Source organism: Protobothrops mucrosquamatus, unplaced genomic scaffold (assembly GCF_001527695.2).
Source record: "Protobothrops mucrosquamatus isolate PMUCROS unplaced genomic scaffold, P.Mucros_1.0 scaffold154, whole genome shotgun sequence".
Lineage (NCBI taxonomy): Eukaryota > Metazoa > Chordata > Lepidosauria > Squamata > Viperidae > Protobothrops > Protobothrops mucrosquamatus.
In genome coordinates, this window is record NW_015386518.1 from 406945 (window position 1) to 425515 (window position 18571).

General features: G+C 49.3%; 1 protein-coding gene across 1 annotated transcript; it reads left to right on the plus strand.

Moving 5' to 3' along the window:
- The first annotated feature begins 2664 nt into the window (after window positions 1-2664).
- Window positions 2665-14230, plus strand: LOC107285182 (immunoglobulin superfamily DCC subclass member 3). Its single transcript, XM_029283619.1, has 14 exons — window positions 2665-2695; window positions 6661-6987; window positions 7576-7720; window positions 8007-8151; window positions 8405-8528; window positions 8693-8851; window positions 10600-10765; window positions 10955-11205; window positions 11328-11492; window positions 11574-11762; window positions 12276-12380; window positions 12566-12695; window positions 13037-13184; window positions 14138-14230. The coding sequence occupies exons 1-14, from the start codon at window positions 2665-2667 to the stop codon at window positions 14228-14230; spliced, it is 2178 nt and encodes a 725-aa protein (XP_029139452.1).
- The last annotated feature ends 4341 nt before the right edge of the window (window positions 14231-18571 follow it).

Genomic DNA, 18571 nt, shown 5'->3' on the forward strand with positions numbered 1-18571 from the left:
ATTATGTTATCCTTTTATTTATTATATTATTTTATATTGTGTTTCGTTTTTATTTTTCTTGACTCTGCAAAATGCCTTTTAAAAAAAAAAAATACACAGAGATTGGAGAAAGACCCCTCCCCCACCCAGCGATAAGAGTCTGCTCTGACCGCCCAAGTTAATCAATGAATCGATTATAGATTGATAAGGCCGCCTAATTCGAAACGAGGCAACTGCAAAATTCCTCGACAGCCCCTTGGGGTGGCCTACCTTGGAGGGTGGTTGTGAGCTCAAAGCTGCCCTACATTGCAGGGCCAAAGGAAGGGGTGGGGGAATAGAGGATTTTGAAGGAAGGAAGAAACCGGATGCAAATTTTGACGGTTTTGCAACTTTCAAACCGGCCTAAAACTTGGGTTGCTAGCTTGATAAAATCAGGAACTGGCTTGCTTGCGTTTCACTCTTCTATCTATCTCTCTTGCACACACCCCTCTTTGCAATTTTGGGGTGCCAGTAAGAGACACAGGGTCTCCTTCCCCCTCCCCCTTTGGGTATTGTCTTCCTAGCTGCCTCCCCTTTCCCCTGGCTACAAAGAGAGGGTGTTGGGGGGTGCCCCATTGTGCCTAGAGAATAGGGCCATCGGCTCGTGTAACTGACACCATGAATGGACCCAGGAAGGCGGAAAAAAGAAGGGGGCAGCCTCGCCCACCCACTCAAACATCCCCCCCCCTCCCCAAATCCAGGACTTTTAAGTGCAGTTAACTGGATGGAGCTGGAAAAAAAGGGGGGGTTAGGAATGGGAGGGAAGTTGGAAGGACCTCTTTCAGCCCCTTTATATTTCCCTGCTGCTAAATTGGGGAGGGGTCCCTCCCTCCGTCTCTCTCTCTCTCTCTCTGTCCACTGGAGTTCTCCCCAATTGTTCCAAAGCTGAAACTCGCAACAGTGAGAAGAACGGCATTCTCAGGACACGTTAACCCAGGTCAGCCAGAGAGCCTGCAACTAAAGTTTGTATTTGGCTAGATTTTTGCAGTGGGTTGCAACCTTTGCATTAATTGCAAGGAGTGCCTTCTCTCTTTTTTTGCATTAAATGCAAATTCTGCCATTTTGCTAAAACAGGGTCAGGCTTTTAAGCTCAGACACTTGTGTGATCATGAAGCAATTTCTCAACTTTCTGACTCTTCCCCACTTCGTTGAAAATGGAAGCATTAACATGTTTGGTTTTTTTCACAATTTTTGTGTGTGTGTGTGTGTGTGTGTCTGTTCAAATGTGTTCAATTCTCAGCAGCTCACCAGCCTCATCAAGCAAAGGCATTGAAAGAAAACAGAATAACAAAGAGTTGGAAGGGACCTTGGAGGGCATCTAGTCCAACCTCCTGCAGGAAACCCTACTATGCCATTCAGGACAAAAGGCTGTCCCAACCTCTAGCGATGCTTTGGATCAAAATAATGTACAATAAAAACATCGCTGATAAAGCCGTATTCTCAACTTGGTTTGCCCCCAAACCTGGGGTTTTAGACGTGGCTGGCTTTGAAAAATTGCCTGTTTTTAAATAAAAAGTGAGGGACTCAAGGCAATTAAATGTTTCACATTTAAATCCATCTCGAGGCTCAAACACCCCAGAGAATTCCCTGTTTTTTTCCAGGCTCAGCCAGACATTTTCAGTACCTGGGACAGCATTTGAGTAAAGCCACTTTTCCCTCTGATTTTTATTTCAGTTTGAGGGTGGAAAGACACCCGGCTGGACTACTCCAGGACCCCTGCCGTGGGGCTGGCCTTGAAGAGTGTGCTGCCAAGGCCCCAGACGGCTTTCTAATCTGGGGATCGCGAGACCCCCGGGGACGCTGCGACCGTCATAAATATGAGTCAGTTGCCAAGCATCCAAATTTTGATCCTGGGGAATGCTGCAACGGTCGTAAAAGTGAAAAACGGTCCTAAATAAACGGGTGTAGGCCGAGGACTGCCTGCGTTTTATTTGCTAGCCTCAGCTGTGGGTCAGTCCATCAGTTGGTTGCCCTTTGGGGGGTTTCTTCCCCCCCCAAAAAATACCCCCCTCTCTTCTGCATGCAAATAACGCCCAGGTGAGAGGCCAGGTGAGTCCTCCTTAGGGCAAGGTGACGGGTGCGAAGGATGCCACTGAATTATCCAGCCTGGGGAAGTTGCAAAAGGAGGACCCGTTGGAGGGAGGGAGAGAGGGGTGGGAGAGGAAAGAGGGAGGGGCTCTTAAGCCAAATGCAATTGGGTAGCTCTGCCCCCCCCTCACAGACCCAATCCCCCCCCTTCCTCCTCCTCGCACCCTGCTCCGATTATATCAATGACACCGGTGGTCACAAAGGGCAGACAATGGGATTTTTAAGCTGGCCAATTTAGCTTCCCCAGGCTGGATTGAGGAGGGTCTCAAAATTGGGGGTGAGGGTCCACAAAGCAAAGGGAGGCACACAGGTTGGGGACAAAGTGGAGACCAAAGACTTAATATTTTTCATTTTATTGGGGAATTAGCGGAACCGAGCAGGGTGGGGTGGGGGGCTGCTGGCAAAGAGCCAGGGACCCCCGTTCTTTCTTAAGGGATTATTCGCCAGGGAGAAAGTTCGGGTTTCAGATTGCTTTTGGGGGGCAGAATCTCCAGCGGGGTTTTTTGGGGGGGCTTTTAAGCCGTCCGTTGGCAGGCGATGCTGCCGTGGAGATGCTGGATGGTCCTGGGGCTGTTTCTGCAAAACTGGGGTAAGTATATCCATCATTATTACTGTGGTTATTGCGTCACATCCAGCATGAAATGTTGGGCCCAACCTGAAGGTCGAAGGCAGACAAACGGAGACGTTTAATTCAGGGTTATTGTGAAATTAATTGCGGTTTTTAATGGCTTTGCAAAAGGACGGGATGTGCTAACCGGCATTTTCAAAGAGGCAGTTGAGCAAAAGAAGCGAAATTGAGCAAAACAAGAGGGGAAAAAAATAAAAGTTTTCAGATCTAATTTCCCTTTTGGGGCTGGGATCTTGGGCAGAAAAATCTCGCTTTTTAGATGTTTTTTCAAGAACTGGCGTTCAAACAAATCCAGCCTCTTAGTGTCCAAAGGAAGAGTGCCTTTTTACTGAGACCAAAGTTTGGCTGATCATTTTGCATTTTCAGCCAGGAGATTCAGAATATTTTTCCTCGCCTGCCCTGCCTAAGAAGTAAAAATAAAATAAAATAAAAATATGCACAACTTATTCGGCGTTTGTTTCAATAGGTAGCCAAGACGATGTTGTGTTTGTGTATTTTTGTCAGTGTGTGCAGCCACCCACAAATGGGGAGTTTTTAGTTTGGTTATTTGACCGAAATGACAACATTAAGGTAGCCGGTTGTGCACGGGCAGTTGTGCGTTTACAATCCTGTTTTGGAAATGATTCAAGGAATCAAGTTTATAATCGTGGTTTATAAATTAGTCAAGGTTTACTAAACTGCGGTTTAGTGTCCTGAGTGACCTGGAAACTCCTATAGATGTTTTTTTTAAAAAAACATTAGCAGAGATTGACGAAGGAGAAGGAATTCACAATTCACCTATGTTTCTTGTCTGAGTGTTATTTAACAGAAGAGCAGAATAACAGAATAAAACAGAAGAGCAGAATAACAGAATAAAAAAGAATAGAATAACAGAATAAAAGAATAAAACAGAATATCAGAATAAAACATAAGAACAGAACAGAATAAAACAGAATAGCAGAATAATAGAGCTGGAAACAAACTTGGTCTTCTCGTTCCAGTTTTAATTCCTAGAAACTATGGAGCTTCCTCAATAGACAAAAACTTTTAAATTGAAAAGAATAATTAAAATAAAAGGGATGATAAAATCTGAGGGTATTAAAATCCCCAGCTAGAATTCTTACACCTTCTTTGAAATGGGAATTCAATCAGAATTTGATCTGGTCAGAACAAAGCTCTTTATCATTGATCTTCATTGGATCAAAGGAAGTTGCCGATACGTTCACACAATCAAAGAGAGACCCCCCACAAACCATCTTTTCAATCCTAATACTTTTAAAACAAGCCTGCTTAAACCATTTCACGCCGAAGCGAGAATATAAAAAATGTCCCCCCCCCCCAATTTCTCTTCCGCAACTCCAAAGACAAGATTTGTTTTCTTTGCAAAATCTTTACCGGCTCCAAAAATCCACCCTCGGATAAAGTTTCCGCGAAAAGCTGGTTTGCAAAAAGAGAGAAACCGGGTTTGATAGGAGGAGAATTCTGCTTGTCAAAAGTTTCAAATGTGGACGGCTTCTGAGATCAGAGGCTGTGTCTACTCAGCGAAGCGTGAAGCGTTTCACGCAAGAATTAACTCGGGCAAGCGTGGAAAACCTGTTTAGACCAACTTTACACACTGTTTTAGCCCCAAGTTTGTCTCAGTGTCTTTTTTATATGTCGTGACGACCAAAACTGGATGTGACGTTCCAAGTGTGGTCTTATTAAGGCTTTATAAAGTGGTTATTAACACCTCGCCTGATTTTGATTAGCCGAGGCGGATCTCTTTTGGTACCCAACGAGGCTGATCTGGGTTGTGTTAAGAGACAAGCTGGACCCAGCAAACATCTCGAAATTGCTCTTTGCTGGAAGAGTTGAACCTGGAGGCTCCTCCTGAACATCTGATGGGGTTTTTTTTGGGGGGGGGGGTTCAAGGAGGCTACCTTTGCTTGAGGCTTAACCCCAACCTGCATCCGTCCTTTCGAAGAAGGAAGAAGCCCGTAGGACCTTTTTGCTGGTCTCCTTCAGGTCTTTGTGTTGGAGAAAATCTGTTTCCAACTGCTTTGGGGACCTGTCAAGTTTGGGCACCGCGACCGAAGGAATCCAGTCGGGGTCCTCAGGGGGGGACTCTCCCCTCAGCCCCCACCCCACCCCATCACCCTCTTTCCAAATTCTTGTGTCTCCATCAGGTTGAGGAGCATGGCTCCATTTCACGAGTGGCTGAACCCAGGCCCAAGGATGGGGAGGAGAGGGGAGAGCGGTCTGGGGTCACGGCACCCCTTGGACCATCCCAGGGGGTGGGTGGGTGGGTGGGCTGGAATGGAGCTGTGATGGATGGATGGCTGGAGGTGAAGGTGCTGGGTGGGGAGAGGCGGGCTTGAGTGATGGGTTAAGGCATGGGAACTTCACCCCGGGCGCGTCACGTGGCCGGGCAGATGGGCTGAGGGAGATGGGCTCCATTGTGCCACGGAGGGAACAAATGAAGACCCCTTCGCATCTCCTGACCCCTGGCATTGTCCGCCCTCTCCGTCCCCCCCCCCATGAGGCTGCTCGACGGCCCTGCCTCACCCGCCCTCCCAGTTGCTAAGCCGGGCCCAAATGCAGCATCCATCAAGACGTGGAGGGGGGGGACAATCCCTGCTTCTCCGCCCCCTCAGAGGTTATTGTCACCGGCAGACTTTCACTTGGAGATGGGGTGGCCCGTGACTTTGGGGGCTGCAGGCAAGCCAAGTCCTAAGGGGATTCAAAGGGTCTTTTGTCCCGCCCCCCCCTCGGCCCCAGCCCTAGTGCTTCCCATCTGTTTGGGGAAGTGAGGAGCTGGGCACGTCAGCTGGAAGAGAGCAGGTTTCGGAGTCCTGATTCCCCGGCCCAGAAGGCTTGTCCGGGGCCCTTGGTTGCAGAAAAGGAAGGGTCCCTGTCTGGCGTCCTCTTCTCCCCTTTAGCCCTAAGCCTCAGAGAACCCAGCCAGGATGCCCTTCAGGTCTAACCCTCAGGGTCCCCTTCTTCTCCCTGGTCACGTCGCCCCATTTCTGATGCTTCAAAGACCTTGAGGTGGGTCTTCAGCTTCAACAAGAGCATCGGAGAAGCTGGTGGGTCCAACGTAAGGTTGAGGTTTTGGCTTTGGTGCAAAGGTTCCCACTGCCTGGAGAAGGTATCTGAGGAAGTTGACCTCCCTGAGGTCCTCCTTTGGCCTGGTGAACTGGGCGTGTGAAGACTGTGGTTGAGGAACATCTGGGGAGCTTCATGGGCCTTCAGCCGGTTTGGTGGTGGGGCCACAGGGAATTAATTAGTCCATCTATAGCCCAGTCTTCTTCCCTTGTGGACCTCAAGGTAATGAGGGAGGGGTCTTCTAGACCCTCTAGTTGGCTTTATCTTGAGAAGGGTTCAGCTTTTTCTTCTCTTTATTTTAGGATGCTTCTAGACACCCGATAACTGTGGGGGGAGGCGGGGGAGGGAGGGAGGGAGGAAGGATGGAAAGGGAAGGGAAGATGGGAGGGAGGAAAGGAAGGAAGGAAAGGAAAGAAAAGAAGGAAGGAAGGATTAGAAGGGAAGGGAAGATGGGAGGGAGGGAGGAAAGGAAGGATTAAAAGGGAAGGAAGGAAGGAAGGAAGGAAGGAAGGAAGGAAAGGAAAGGAAAGGAAAGGAAAGGAAAGGAAAGGAAGGAAGGATTAGAAGGGAAGGGAAGATGGGAAGGAGGGAGGGAGGCAGGGAAGGAGGAAAGGAAGGAAGGAAGGATTAAAAGGGAAGGAGGAAAGGAAGGAAGGATTAAAAGGGAAGGAAGAAAGAAAGAAAGAAAAAGAAAGAAAGAAAGAAAGAAAGAAAGAAAGAAAGAAAGAAAGAAAGAAAGAAAGAAAGAAAGAAAGAAAGAAAGAAGGGGCATATTTATTAGGGTCTTGTGTTCATCCATGATTCTGTTCTGACCTTCCCTCTTAAACCGATTGACCTCAAACCGTCTTTCTCCCCCTCCACAGACCTGGCCTACCCGTCAGAGCTGGCGTTCATCTTGGAGCCGAGCGACGTGATTGCCGTCCGGGACCGGCCGCTGCTCCTCCACTGCCAGGTGGAGGGCGAGGCGCCCATCAGCATCACCTGGTACCGCAATGGGGTGGCCCTGGCCCACGACAGCCGCAGTGCCCTCTTGGCCAACGGCTCGCTGCGCCTGGAGAGCATCCACCGGAGACCCCGGGGAGGCTCCCCCGGTGAAGAGGCCGCCAATTCCAGTGCCGGGGAATACAGCTGCACCGCCCAGAACTGTTACGGCCTGCTGGTCAGCCGCAAGGCTCGGATCCAGATTGCCAGTCAGTCTCTAGAGAATGTTCTCGGCCTGCCTGTTTGTCACATTCCCACTGGGAAAGTTGGATAGAGGGAGGGAGGGAGGGTGAAAGGAAGGAAGAGGGAAAGAGGAGACAGGGAAAGGAGGACAAGAAAGGGAAAAAGAGAAGGAAGAAAGGGATAAAAGAAGAGAAAAGGAAAGGGAGGAAGGGTGGGAGGAAGAAAGGAGAAAAAAGAAAGGAAGGAAAATGAAAAAGAAAGGAAGGGAAGGAAAGGAAAGAGAAGAAAATAAAAGAAATAAAATAAAATAATAAAAGAAATAAAAGAAAAAGGGAAATGGAAAGGAAAATGTCTTAAAGTGGCCCAAGTTTGCAAACCCTGATTTAGAAACCAAACATCTTGCATGACGGACTTTACGCTTTCTCAAAAATCTCCCCCGGAGAACCGTTCTAGCCAAACCTGGCTCCAATTTCAGAGCATACCTCAAGGGCAGCCCCATCTAGGCCCCCTTGTAGTAGACCAGCTTAGGCAGCTCTGGAGACAAGTGGCTGCCACTAACATCGTGGGGCTTTGCTCAAAGTCTGACTCTTGCCACCTGTCGTTTCTCCCCAAAGCTTTATCCAAGTTCCACATGCACCCCGAGTCCATGTCGGTGGAAGAGGGCGGCGTGGCTCGCTTCCAGTGCCTCATCCAGGGTGTCCCAGAAGCCACCATCACGTGGGAACACAACCGGACGGAGCTGTCAACCGAGGACTATCGGTGAGCTTCAGAGGGCCGTGGTGATGTTTGATGGTGCGCTGGGAAAAATGGTAGATTTTGTTGGGACAGTCCCGTCATAAGTTGAGGATTTCCTGTATCTGTTACGCACAAACAGGGATGCCGATGTTTTAATTTTCTTTCTCTTAAAAATTTGGATATTTAAGGGGATCCTCTGCTACAATGCCTGAAAATGTACACACAGACACACAAACACACGCACATATACAAACCACAGAGTGGGTTATCTAGAACCAATTTTTCCTTTCTCTCTTCTCATTTCCTTCAGATTTACACTCCTCCCCACCGGCATCTTGCAGATCACCGGTGTGAGACGACACGACGTTGGCAGCTATCGCTGCGTGGCGAGAAACATCGCCAACACTCGCTACAGCCAGGAGGCTACCCTGAGCATCAGCGGTGAGCACCGGGTGGTGGGATTCAGGCCAGGCGGGTGGCCTGACCTGGTGAATGGGTGGCTGTTTCGGAAAGGGAGACAGCTGGGAAGGGCTGGTCGTACTTACGGGGAATACGAATCGAGTGAGAAGGATTGTCCTTTGGTCGTGGCGATCCTCTCATTTTCTCATCGGCGGGGAGGGGAGAGGCTCTGCCCCCCTCACCCCCAAAAGAAGGTGGAAGGGGTCTCTACTCTCTCACCTTGTTCTTTCTTCAGTGTCCGTGCCCAAGGTCTTCAAAGAGCCGGTCATCTTGTCAGGACCCCAGAACCTGACCATTACGGTCCACCAGACAGCTATCCTGGAGTGTATCGCTACGGGAAATCCTCGTCCTATCGTGTCTTGGAGTCGTCTGGGTGAGCAGGGATGCTGAGGAAAACCACCATAGTGGGGGGGAAGAGGATGATGGGGTGTGGGGAAGGATTTCCTGAGAAGGTCAGGAGAGTAGCTGAGGAGAAGAGGCGGAGGAGAGACCACCTCTCCCGGCTACAACCAATGGGTTGTCTTCTGCCCCCCGTAGACGGACGGTCCATCGGCGTGGAAGGGATTCAAGTGCTCGGAACCGGCAACCTTATGATCTCGGATGTGTCAGTGAAGCACGCCGGGGTTTATGTTTGTGCCGCCAACCGGCCTGGCACCCGTGTGCGTCGCACTGCACAAGGTATCCTGATGGTGCAAGGTAAGAAGTCTTCCAGGTGGGGAGATGGAGGTATCCTTTAAGAGAACGGACAAGATCAGAAACTGATAGGCTGGCCGTCAGATCTTCGGAACCGGGTCCTAAGTAACAGTATACCAGAGTTGAAAGGAACCTTGGAGGTCATCTAGTCCAACCCCCCTGTCCAGATCTCGATACTATCCCTCTGTTGGTGCGGTACTGTAGGTGGAGTCTGTTGTAACTTTGAATGGTCGCTAAGCAACCGGTTCCTTCCTTCTAACTCTTCCTCCCTCCCTCCCTCCCTCCCTTCTTTTTCTCTTCTTTTATCCCTTTCTGTCCTTCCTTCTCTTTTGTTTCTTTCTCTCCCTCCTTCCTTTCCTTAACCATTGTCTCGCTTAGCAACAGGAGTGTCGGGTCCGATTGTGGTGGTAAGGCGAGGACCGCCTGCATCGTGGAATTAAAAAAAACTCTTCTAGTCGTAGGGCTGATTCGGTTTCCAAGACAGGTGAATCTTGGACGGACATCCCCCTGGAAGGTCCTCGGTGATTGACGCCTTTCACCCCCCTCCCCCCGGTGATGTGGGGTCCCCGGGAATACGATTAATTTCGTCCGATCAATCTCTCCGCCCTTCCTGCTCGCCGTTCTCATTCGAGCATTAATGACAAGCCGGTCCCAACCGGCCACATCCCCACCTGCCCTCTGGCAGCCATCGATCTGGGGCTGTTGATCCAATAAAGAGATGGGGGGGGGCGATCAATGCCGTGACCCATGGGTCTGGGAGGTCAAAGGAAGGTGGACGATGGATGCCGGGCAGAATTGTTCTCCGGCGAAGAGGGAGGTCTTCTCTCAAGGATTTGGGGGCGGGGGTGTTCCGAATTGGGGAGCTGAATTTGGAAGCGGATTCCCTCTGAGAACGAAGATTTGGGGTGGGGGGGCTAGGCATTCCTCAGAGCCGTCTGGCCAACAAAAGCTATTTTTTCTTTCTTTTTTTCTTTCTTTCTTTCTTTTTCTCTTTCTTTCTTTTTCTTTTTCTTTCTTTTTCTCTTTCTTTTTCTTTTTCTCTCTCTTTCTTTCTCTTTTCTTTTTCTTTCTTCCTCCCTCCCTTTTTTCTTTCTCCTTCTTTCTTTTTCTTTCTTTCTCTCTTTCTTCCTTTCACTTTTCTTCCTCTTTCTTTCTTTCTTTCTCTTTTTCTCTTTCTTTCTTTTCTTTCTTTCTTTCTTTCTTTCTTTTCTTCCTTTCTTTCTTCCTCCCTCTCCGTCCCCCTCCCTCCCTCCCTCCCTCCCTCTTTCCTTCCTTCCTTCCTTCCTTCCTTCCTTCCTTTTCTTTCCTAGCAGAGGAGGGGGTCTGTTTTTGTTTGGGGGGGCTCAAGGCTGAGGCTGGGGCTTTGCAAGTGGTGTGGGGGGAAGAGAAATCCCACTGCTCTTTTCCCAGCCTTTTGGGAGAGCTAATGGGATGCAGGATGGGGGGGGGGACGGATCCGTAAAGATCCTTTGAATTGTTCCGGAGAGGGTCAGGCATGTCCAAGGGACATCTGTCTCGCCTCTCTCCCACGCTGCCCCTGCCCCAGCTATTGCGGGGTGGGCAAGCCCAGATCGGAGGGAGGCTGCTGCCCCCTGCTGGCATCGAGAGGAGAAACAACCCCCTCGGTTTGTTTTGAGTTGTTCTGCGCACAGGACTGGAAACTTGGAAGGCAAAAACTGGACCGTGCCACAACAATCACAATTTACTTTGCAACAACATCTTTGCTTATCCCCTGATTTTGTCTCTCTCAGCACCTCCGGAGTTTGTGCAGTGGCCTCAGTCCCTCTCCAAAACGCCCGGCACCAGCGCCATCTTCACCTGCGTGGCGCAAGGGGTGCCAGAGCCTCACCTGATCTGGCTGAAGAACGGGAAAGTCCTGGCCCCCGGCGACAACATCAAGCTGACCCACAACAACAGGTCAGATCTCCCTCCGAGGTCCCTCCCAGCTCTGTCATTCTGTATTCTGAGCAGGGGGCTGGACTAGAAGGCCTCTGAGGTCCCTCCCAACTCTGCTATTCTGTATTCTGAGCAGGGGGGGCTAGAGGACCTTGAAGGTCTCTTCCAACTCTGCTACTCTGTTGTTCTCTGTGCTCTGTCCTCCTGCAGCACCCTGATGATCCAGGGCATCACCTCCTCCGACGAGGCCATCTACCAGTGCATCGCGGAGAACAGCGCGGGCACCAACCAAGCCAGCGCCCGGCTGGCTGTGGGCCTGTCCAAGGAGCTGCCCAGCTCCCCCAAAGGGGTGCAAGCCACGGCCCTCTCCACCACCTCCCTCCGGGTCTCCTGGCAGGAGCCGTCCCGGGAAGTCACCGAGTCCATCATCGGCTACGTTCTGCACATCTGCAAGGCGGGAGGTGAGCCGGGCCGGGGAGCCCTTTGTGCCCCCCTCCCCGCCCCTTCTCCCCAAATCTTCGGGGGTTCCCCGCTCTATCCGTCAACTTCTCAAGCGTCTTTCTCCTCGGGGCTTCCTCCGCAGAGTCCGACAGCCGAGAGCTGCAGGAGGCGGTCAGCAAGAACACGTTCCACCACGTCTTCACCAACCTTGAACCCTCGACTACGTACTCCATCTTCCTGAAGGCTTATTCCCCGCTGGGGGCCAGCCAAGACTCCCAGCCCGTCCTGGCCACCACGCTGGGCAGCAGTAAGCAACCTCATCAGTGTTTGGGGGCCGTGGGGTTTGTGGAGGAGGAGGAAGGGTCACTGCTTGTCCTGTTCTCTCTAGTCCCAGCTGCCTTGAGCTTCTACACCAAGATCCTGAACATCAGCACCGTCCAGGTGTTTTGGGAGCTGCCCTCCACGCCCGGCAGGATCGAAGGATTCAAACTGTATCTCCGGAAGCTGCCCGGCGCCCACTCCGAGGGTCCTCAGATCTTGCCTGGCACGGTCAACTCCTTCATCTATAGCAATCTGGGTCTGTTCTCTGCCCTTCCTTCCTTCCTTCCTTCCTTCCTTCCTTTTTTCCTTCCTTCCTTCCTTCCTCCCTCCCTCCCTTTTTTCCTTCCTTCCTTCCTTCCTTCCTTCCTTCCTTCCTTCCTTCCTTCCTTCCTTCCTTCCTTCCTTCCTTCCTTCCTTCCTATCTTTCTTTCCTTTCCTCCTCCTCTTCCTCCTGCTCTCCCCACACCCCCCTCTTCTAGCACTGATGACGTTACCTAGTTGGGTCATGAAACGTCTGCAAGAAAACCTCCAAGGTCAGAGGGCACCAAGGATCCCACAGTCCTCCTCCTCCTCCTCCCCCATCCCCCCTCTCTCTCATCTATTTATCATCTACCTATGTATCATCTCTATGGCATTCTCTCTCTCTCTCTCTCTCTCTCTCTCTCTCTCTCTCTCCATTGTCCAGTTGTGGCCCTCAACAACTGGGGAGGCTGCCCCCTTGAGTTTCTCCATTGGGGCTGACCCCGGGCTGCCTCTCTTCTCCCCGCAGAACCGGTGGCCAGCTACGAGATCCAACTCCAGGCCTTCAATGGCAATGGGGACGGGAACAGCAGCCGGAGATTCGTCTCCCTCCGGGACGACCTGGAAAAGCTGGGTAAGAACTGGTACCGGGAACCAGTGCCCACCCAGTTAGGGGCACAACCTCTGGGCACCCTGTAGCTACCGCCTGGGCCGGATAATTTGCAAAGAGGCTGGAAGCGAGATCTCTAACCAGAGGTGGAACCTCCTTATTCGGAGGCAGTCTATCCCACCCACCCCTCCCTCCTTCTTGCTCTGCAGATGCCAACTCGGTTTGCCAGTGCAGACCAGAAGGGGACACCTCCCTGGCCGGCATCGTAGTGGGCGTTCACATCGGCATGGCGTGCATTATTTTTTGTGTCCTCTTCCTGATGTTTGGCTACCGCAAGAGGTGAGGGTTCGGAAGACGCCCCGACATTGCTCTACTTCCTTAGGCCTCCTTTCCTTCGCTTCCTGCTATCTGCACCCCGCAGCCTCAAAGAGATCCATCCATCTGGATGGAGAGTGCTTGGCTTTCGTCCCTTGGCGGACTCCTTCCATCCCTCAAACTAACCGTGTTCTGCTTTTGGAGCCTCCACACCCTGCAGCAGTCTACCTCAAAAGGCCAGAAACAGCCCTGCATGGTCCTTTCCCCCCCCTTCTTTGGTTGAGGACACTCAACCAACATCTCAAGAACCTCTCCTTTCCGTGGGGCTTCCTTCTATTCACTTTTCTTGTGGGTTTTCTCTCCAGCCTTTTCTGCAAGAAAGGAGTTCAGGAAAATTGGGCTGTCCCCCAAGGAGCCGAATTGGTGCCCACCAGCTCTCAGGATCCTCATCTTCACCCCTGCAAGCCGGACAGCAGAGCCAAACCTCCAGGAATGGTGGAGCTGGCGGCTCGGGTGAGGACACTTTGCTGGTTGCACCGGTCTAAGTTCTGGAGAAGGCCTTGAGGGTTAAAAAAAAAAAGAGTTGGCTGATGGGGAAGGTAGGAGATTGATCCTTCCTTGGACAGTCTTCTGTAATGTAGTGGCCGGCAGAGCTGATGGACCGCAGCTCCTACGGTCTTTCTGATGGTTTCAGGCAACCCCATCGGTCAAGGGTGTTGAGGTCCATCATGTTTGAAGGACATCATGAGGTTGAGAAACAAACAAGCTTTGGTCTAGAATCTAGATGAACCTCTCTTCAAATTGAGAATAGAATATAGAATGGAATGGAATGGAATGGAATAGAATAGAATAGAATAGAATAGAATAATAATAGAATAGAATAGAATAGAATAGAATAGAATAGAATAGAATAGAATAGAATAGAATAATAATAATAAAATAGAATAGAATAGAATAGAATAATAGAATAGAATAGAATAGAATAGAATAGAATAGAATAGAATAGAATAGAATAGAAGCGGGAAGGGACCTTGGAGGTCTTCTAGTCCAGCCCCTTGCTCAAGCAGGAGAACCTATACCATCTCAGACAAGTGAATGTCTAGCCTCTTCTTAAAAATTTCCAGTGATGGAGCGCCCACGATTTCTGGTGGCAAGCAGTTCCACTGGTTGATTGTCCTCACTGTCAGGAAGTTTCTCCTTAATTCCAGGTTGCTTCTCTCTTTGGTCAGTTTCCAACCATTGTTGGAAAGCCTGACCATCACGGTTTCCATTATGGACACCAAGCAAAGGTGGTTGGGCAATTTCATGGAGGTTCTGTAGAGGTTCACCTTGCCTTGAAGGAAATTCAACTTGGGAGGAGAGGCAAAGAGGGGGAGGGGACCCCACGCAGGTGTGGACAGGGAGAAGAGGACGGGACAACCTTGAAGAGGTGCTCCAATCTGGTTGTCGTTGTGTTCTCTTTGCAGAACAGCTCCCCCCGTGAAGGACACACCATCGGAGATGGTCCTCGTTTTGAAGTCAACGTTGAGTGCTGTCCTTTGTCCCAGCCCAGCGGTTAGGCGAGCCCACGGGACCGTGGCGTGGGGAGAGGTCTTCTAAGGAGCAGGGCAGTGCTCCAGAGTGGTTGGACCTCCCCTCACCCCACCGCAACTCTCCAAAGAAACTACCTCGCTTCTCTCGGGGGACCCCAAAGCTTCTAATCCACCCCGTTATCCTGGAGGATCTATTTTTGATACAAATCGCCAAAACTACCTCAATGGCCAGCCCCTACGGCTGCCAAATAAGACCCCCCCAGCCAGCTCTTTCCTCACCAAAGTGGGGAGGAAACATGGGGGCCAGTTTTCCACAGCACCCCAAAGTTTCCAGACCCTGCGGCAAGTCTTCCAAGGAAGAGATGGAAAATGGGGAGAACAAATGGCCTCTTTTGTTGTCCTTCTGTCTCTGGCTGATTTGGGATGAATGAAAGTCGATGCCTCCGGTTGTGCCAGTATGGAAGAAGGGAGGTGCCCCCCCCAAAAATATTCCCCAATAATATGGGGTGGAGGAAGACCATCTCCTTTGGCTCTTCCCCCACCCAGGGTGCCTGGGAATTCGGCACCAGCGTACCAAATATCACAAAAGCAAAAGATGGAACAGCAGGGATCCCCCCAACTTTCTACCATGTTCCCCCATCCCTTCCTTCCTCCATCTTCGGGGTGGGGGGCAACGCCATTGTCTCCCCCAAACTCTGCTTCCCTTCTTCCCTTTCGTCCTTCTCCTTGCTGCTTCCTTCAGAATCTTTTGTGGAGGTTATTATTTTTTTTGCATAAATATATATATGTGTATATATAAGGACTCTATCCAAATATTTTTGAACACACACACACATAGACACACAAAACAGATGTGGCTGAACTGCTTCCAAAGATGTAAAGCTTTAACTGGAGAAGGAAGGGAAGATAGACTCTGGTGCAGGAAGACAAAAACTTCAGCTGAAGGTTGAGAGGTCTTTGGTCGCCTCAATGAGTTACCGACTGAAACATCTAAAATTGTGATTGTGGTTTTGTGGGGGCTCAACTCATCCAGTGAAAGGAGACCTTAAGTTGGAGGCAAGAGAATCTCTTTCCAACTTCTCTCGGCTGCAGCGACGGTGACTTTTCCAATAGTTCCCGTTGAATAACCGAACTCAAAATGTCGGGATGTCCTCCAGACCTGACATCAGAAGCGTGTGATGGTAGCAGCACCAGAGACTCTCTTCCTTTTACTCTTTCCCTTTCTTTTCTTCCTGAGTCAGACTTTCTTTCCTAGCCTTCGCTTCTCTTTCTCCAACGGCGAGGCCACCCTGGCAGGATCAGCTGTAGCGTAAGGTCTCTTTGGAGTCCCACCTAAATGTTTGCTTCCAGGTGGAGATGGGACCCCCTCAGTTCTTCAGGGAATTGACAGGTTGTCCTAAAAGCGAAGGTGGGCCAAATGTTTTGAGAAGGTCAGCAGAGCGACAGCAAAATCAAGGACGGGAAGAGAAATCGGATCACAGTATGTTCTTGAGAAGGTAGCTACAGCCTTCTTGGTCCACGGGTGGTGCTCTTGTCTTTCGTTCTCTCTCTTTCTGCTCTTCCTCAAGAGAAAATTAAGAAAGAAAGAAAACAGAAGAGAGGGAGAGAGAAAGAGAAAAAAAGAGAGAGAAATGATGTCTCCACAAGAGACTAGGACTCAAAAAGAGTGTTTGCAGATTCAGCCTGGACATCTCCAAAGTTTTGTGTTGAAAAAAAGAACATTAGATAGAAGCTTATTCCTACCTCCTTTTCGTTCTAGTCTCTTCTCTAAAAACTGCAACCAAAATGTTTTCCTCTTCCTTCCCTTCCCTGTCCCAAAGTTGAATTTTCCTTCCCAAATCTTTGCTTTCGGATCGTTCTAGTGCCTTAGGCAAAATTATGGGGGGGTTTCCACCCCCCCTTAGCTGAAATGAGTTCAATCTTCGTTTTCCTCAAATAGCAGGTGCTTCCCGACGTAGGGAAACACGAACAGTGGTTTCAGGGGCCAGGCCGGAGTCAACACCGAGGAGTGTGGGCTGAATTCTCATGAGAAGCTTGGATGGTCCATAGCTCTGGGTTGGGAGTGTTCAAGATCCAGCATGGTTGAACCAAGGTTATCTTGTAAGGGAACCGTTGTAGCTCCTGATCAAGATTCCTTCCTTCCTTCCTTCCCTATCCTCTCTCTCTCTCTCCTTCCTTGCTTCTCTCCCTCTCTCCCTCCCTTTCCTTCCTTCCTTCGGTCTCCCCCTTCCTTCCTTCCTTGTCCTTCCCTCCCTCCTTCCTTATGCCGCTTTCCTCTTCTTCCTTCCCTTCTTTCTCCCTCTTCCTTCCTTCCCTATCCTTCTCTCCTTCATTGCTTCTCTCCCTATCTCCTTTCCTTCCCTCTCGTCTCCCTTCTTCCTTGTCCTTCCCTTCTTTCCTCTCCATCCCTCCATATGCTGCTTTTCTCTCCTTCCTTCCTTCCCTATTCTTCTCTCCCTCCTTGCTTCTCCCTATCTCCTTTCCTTCCCTCCTTCCCCCTATCCTTCTCTCCCCCTCCCTTTCCTTTCTCCATCCCTCCATTCCTTCCCTCCCTCATGCCGCTCTCGCTTTCCTCTCCTCCCTTTTTTTTCTCCCCCTCCTTCCTTCCTTCCTTCCTTCCCCGTCTATATTCTGATGAAGACTTGTTGAATTGCTGAAGGAAAAGCATCAGTTCCTTCCATCTTTTCCCTTCCTTCCTTTGTTCCTTCCTTCTTTTCTTTCTTTCTCTGAAGAAATGTATTCATAGGTTTCCTCAACAGAGCTCTTTCAGGGGGTTTCATCCCCAAGTGAAAAAGGGAAACCATCTTAGCCGCAAGTGATCGTTGGGGCAGACCTCGGTACCCATTTTAAGTTTTATTTTCATCTCGGATGGTTTGCTCTTTCTCTTGAAATATTTCATTAGGGTTGAAAATTGGCAGGAGATTGGGAAGATGGCCTCCCCGCCCTTGAACCATTGTTCATAGAGAAAAAAAATGGCTAGTACCAATGAGATAAGCAAATGCTTTTGAATCTAAAAAATTGCTTTAAAAAAAATGTTTGCGTTTGTGGAACAAGGAGGCGAGCTTTAAAAGGACCCGGGCAGAGTCTTCCTGGGAGATTGAAAAATAAAATAAATGGGAGAAGGGGACTCTAAGCTAAGGAATTTCCTGCAAGAGAGGAAATTTCAGGCAAAAAAAAAGATGAAGAACGGAAGGAAAATCTATCAGACCAGCAAGAAAACTGGGACTGTTAAATTCCAGCTGGAAGAAATGTTGACATATGTATGCAAACTGGGTCTCCATCACCACCTTTCTCTTGGGGAAAAAGAAAATAAAGGACACCAACCTCAAATTATTGAAGGTTTTGGAAATCCACAGTGGCTATTTCACGGCTGAACAAAAGCTGCCCAAATTAGGAAAGAAAAAAAAAACTTTTTAAAAGGTATTTTGGAAGGAAGAAAAGGATGGGAAAGTAAAATCTCTAAGGCAACGGAAGATGGTCTTTTGGGGGGAGCGAAATTGGACTTTTTCGAATATTTTTTCTTCGAATTTTAATGTGGGCTCCTAATTTTAGATGCTGAGGGTCTTCTTTTCTCCTTTTATGAATTTTTTTTGGGGGGCCTGGTGGCAAAATCACCCCGCTTTAGCCACTGAAGGTTACAAAACCTTGGAACTTGTAATGCCTGGGAAAATTTTCTTGACTGTTGAAAATTAAAATAAAAAAGAAGAAAAAAAATAGTTCTTGGCTGCCTATTTTTGGGGGGGCTTTGGGGGGGGGAGGAAAGAAGCGGTTAAAAATATTTCTCTAGCGGCCAAGTTGATATTAGACTCGGCTTTTGAGGGCATGGGAGAAAATCCCTCTTTCTATCAATTCTGTGGGTCGTTGGTCTTTTTTGCGTGTGGAAAGGGGTCATAAGTCCCCTTTTTCGGTGCTGTTGTAACTTTGAAGTCATTAAATGAACGGTCGTTAAGCCGAGGACTGCCTGTAGGTTTAGAGTGGCTGTTAAGATGCAGCAGAGAGCTGAAACGAGAGAAGAATTTATTCCAGCCGCCGAAGCGGCCACATCAAAATGTATAAACCATTCCTTTCTTTATTAAACATAGCTTGGAAGTGATAAATATTACAAAGTTTTTTTTTTAATCCTTTCTCCAAAAATTAGCTTATTATTATTATTATTTTAATCAGGTCACTGCATAATCAATTGGCAATGTTTAAACAACTTTTTTTTGTTTGCTTAATCCTTTCATCGCCTTTTAAACCGGATCCCAAAACACAAGGCCAAAATAATTTTTAAAAAGGAAAAGAAAAAAAAGAAATTAAAAACCCCTCTTAAAATGGTGCAAAAAGGACTGGTTTCCTGCTCTCTTCCCCTCCCCCCCCCCCCCCCCC

Excerpts from the sequence above, each read along its gene's own strand:
- LOC107285182 (XM_029283619.1), top strand. The coding sequence starts at position 2,665 with ATGGTCCTGGGGCTGTTTCTGCAAAACTGGG. Across the intron at positions 8,852-10,599 it reads AGGTATCCTGATGGTGCAAG|CACCTCCGGAGTTTGTGCAG; the intron begins GTAAGAAGTCTT and ends TGTCTCTCTCAG. Across the intron at positions 10,766-10,954 it reads AAGCTGACCCACAACAACAG|CACCCTGATGATCCAGGGCA; the intron begins GTCAGATCTCCC and ends GTCCTCCTGCAG.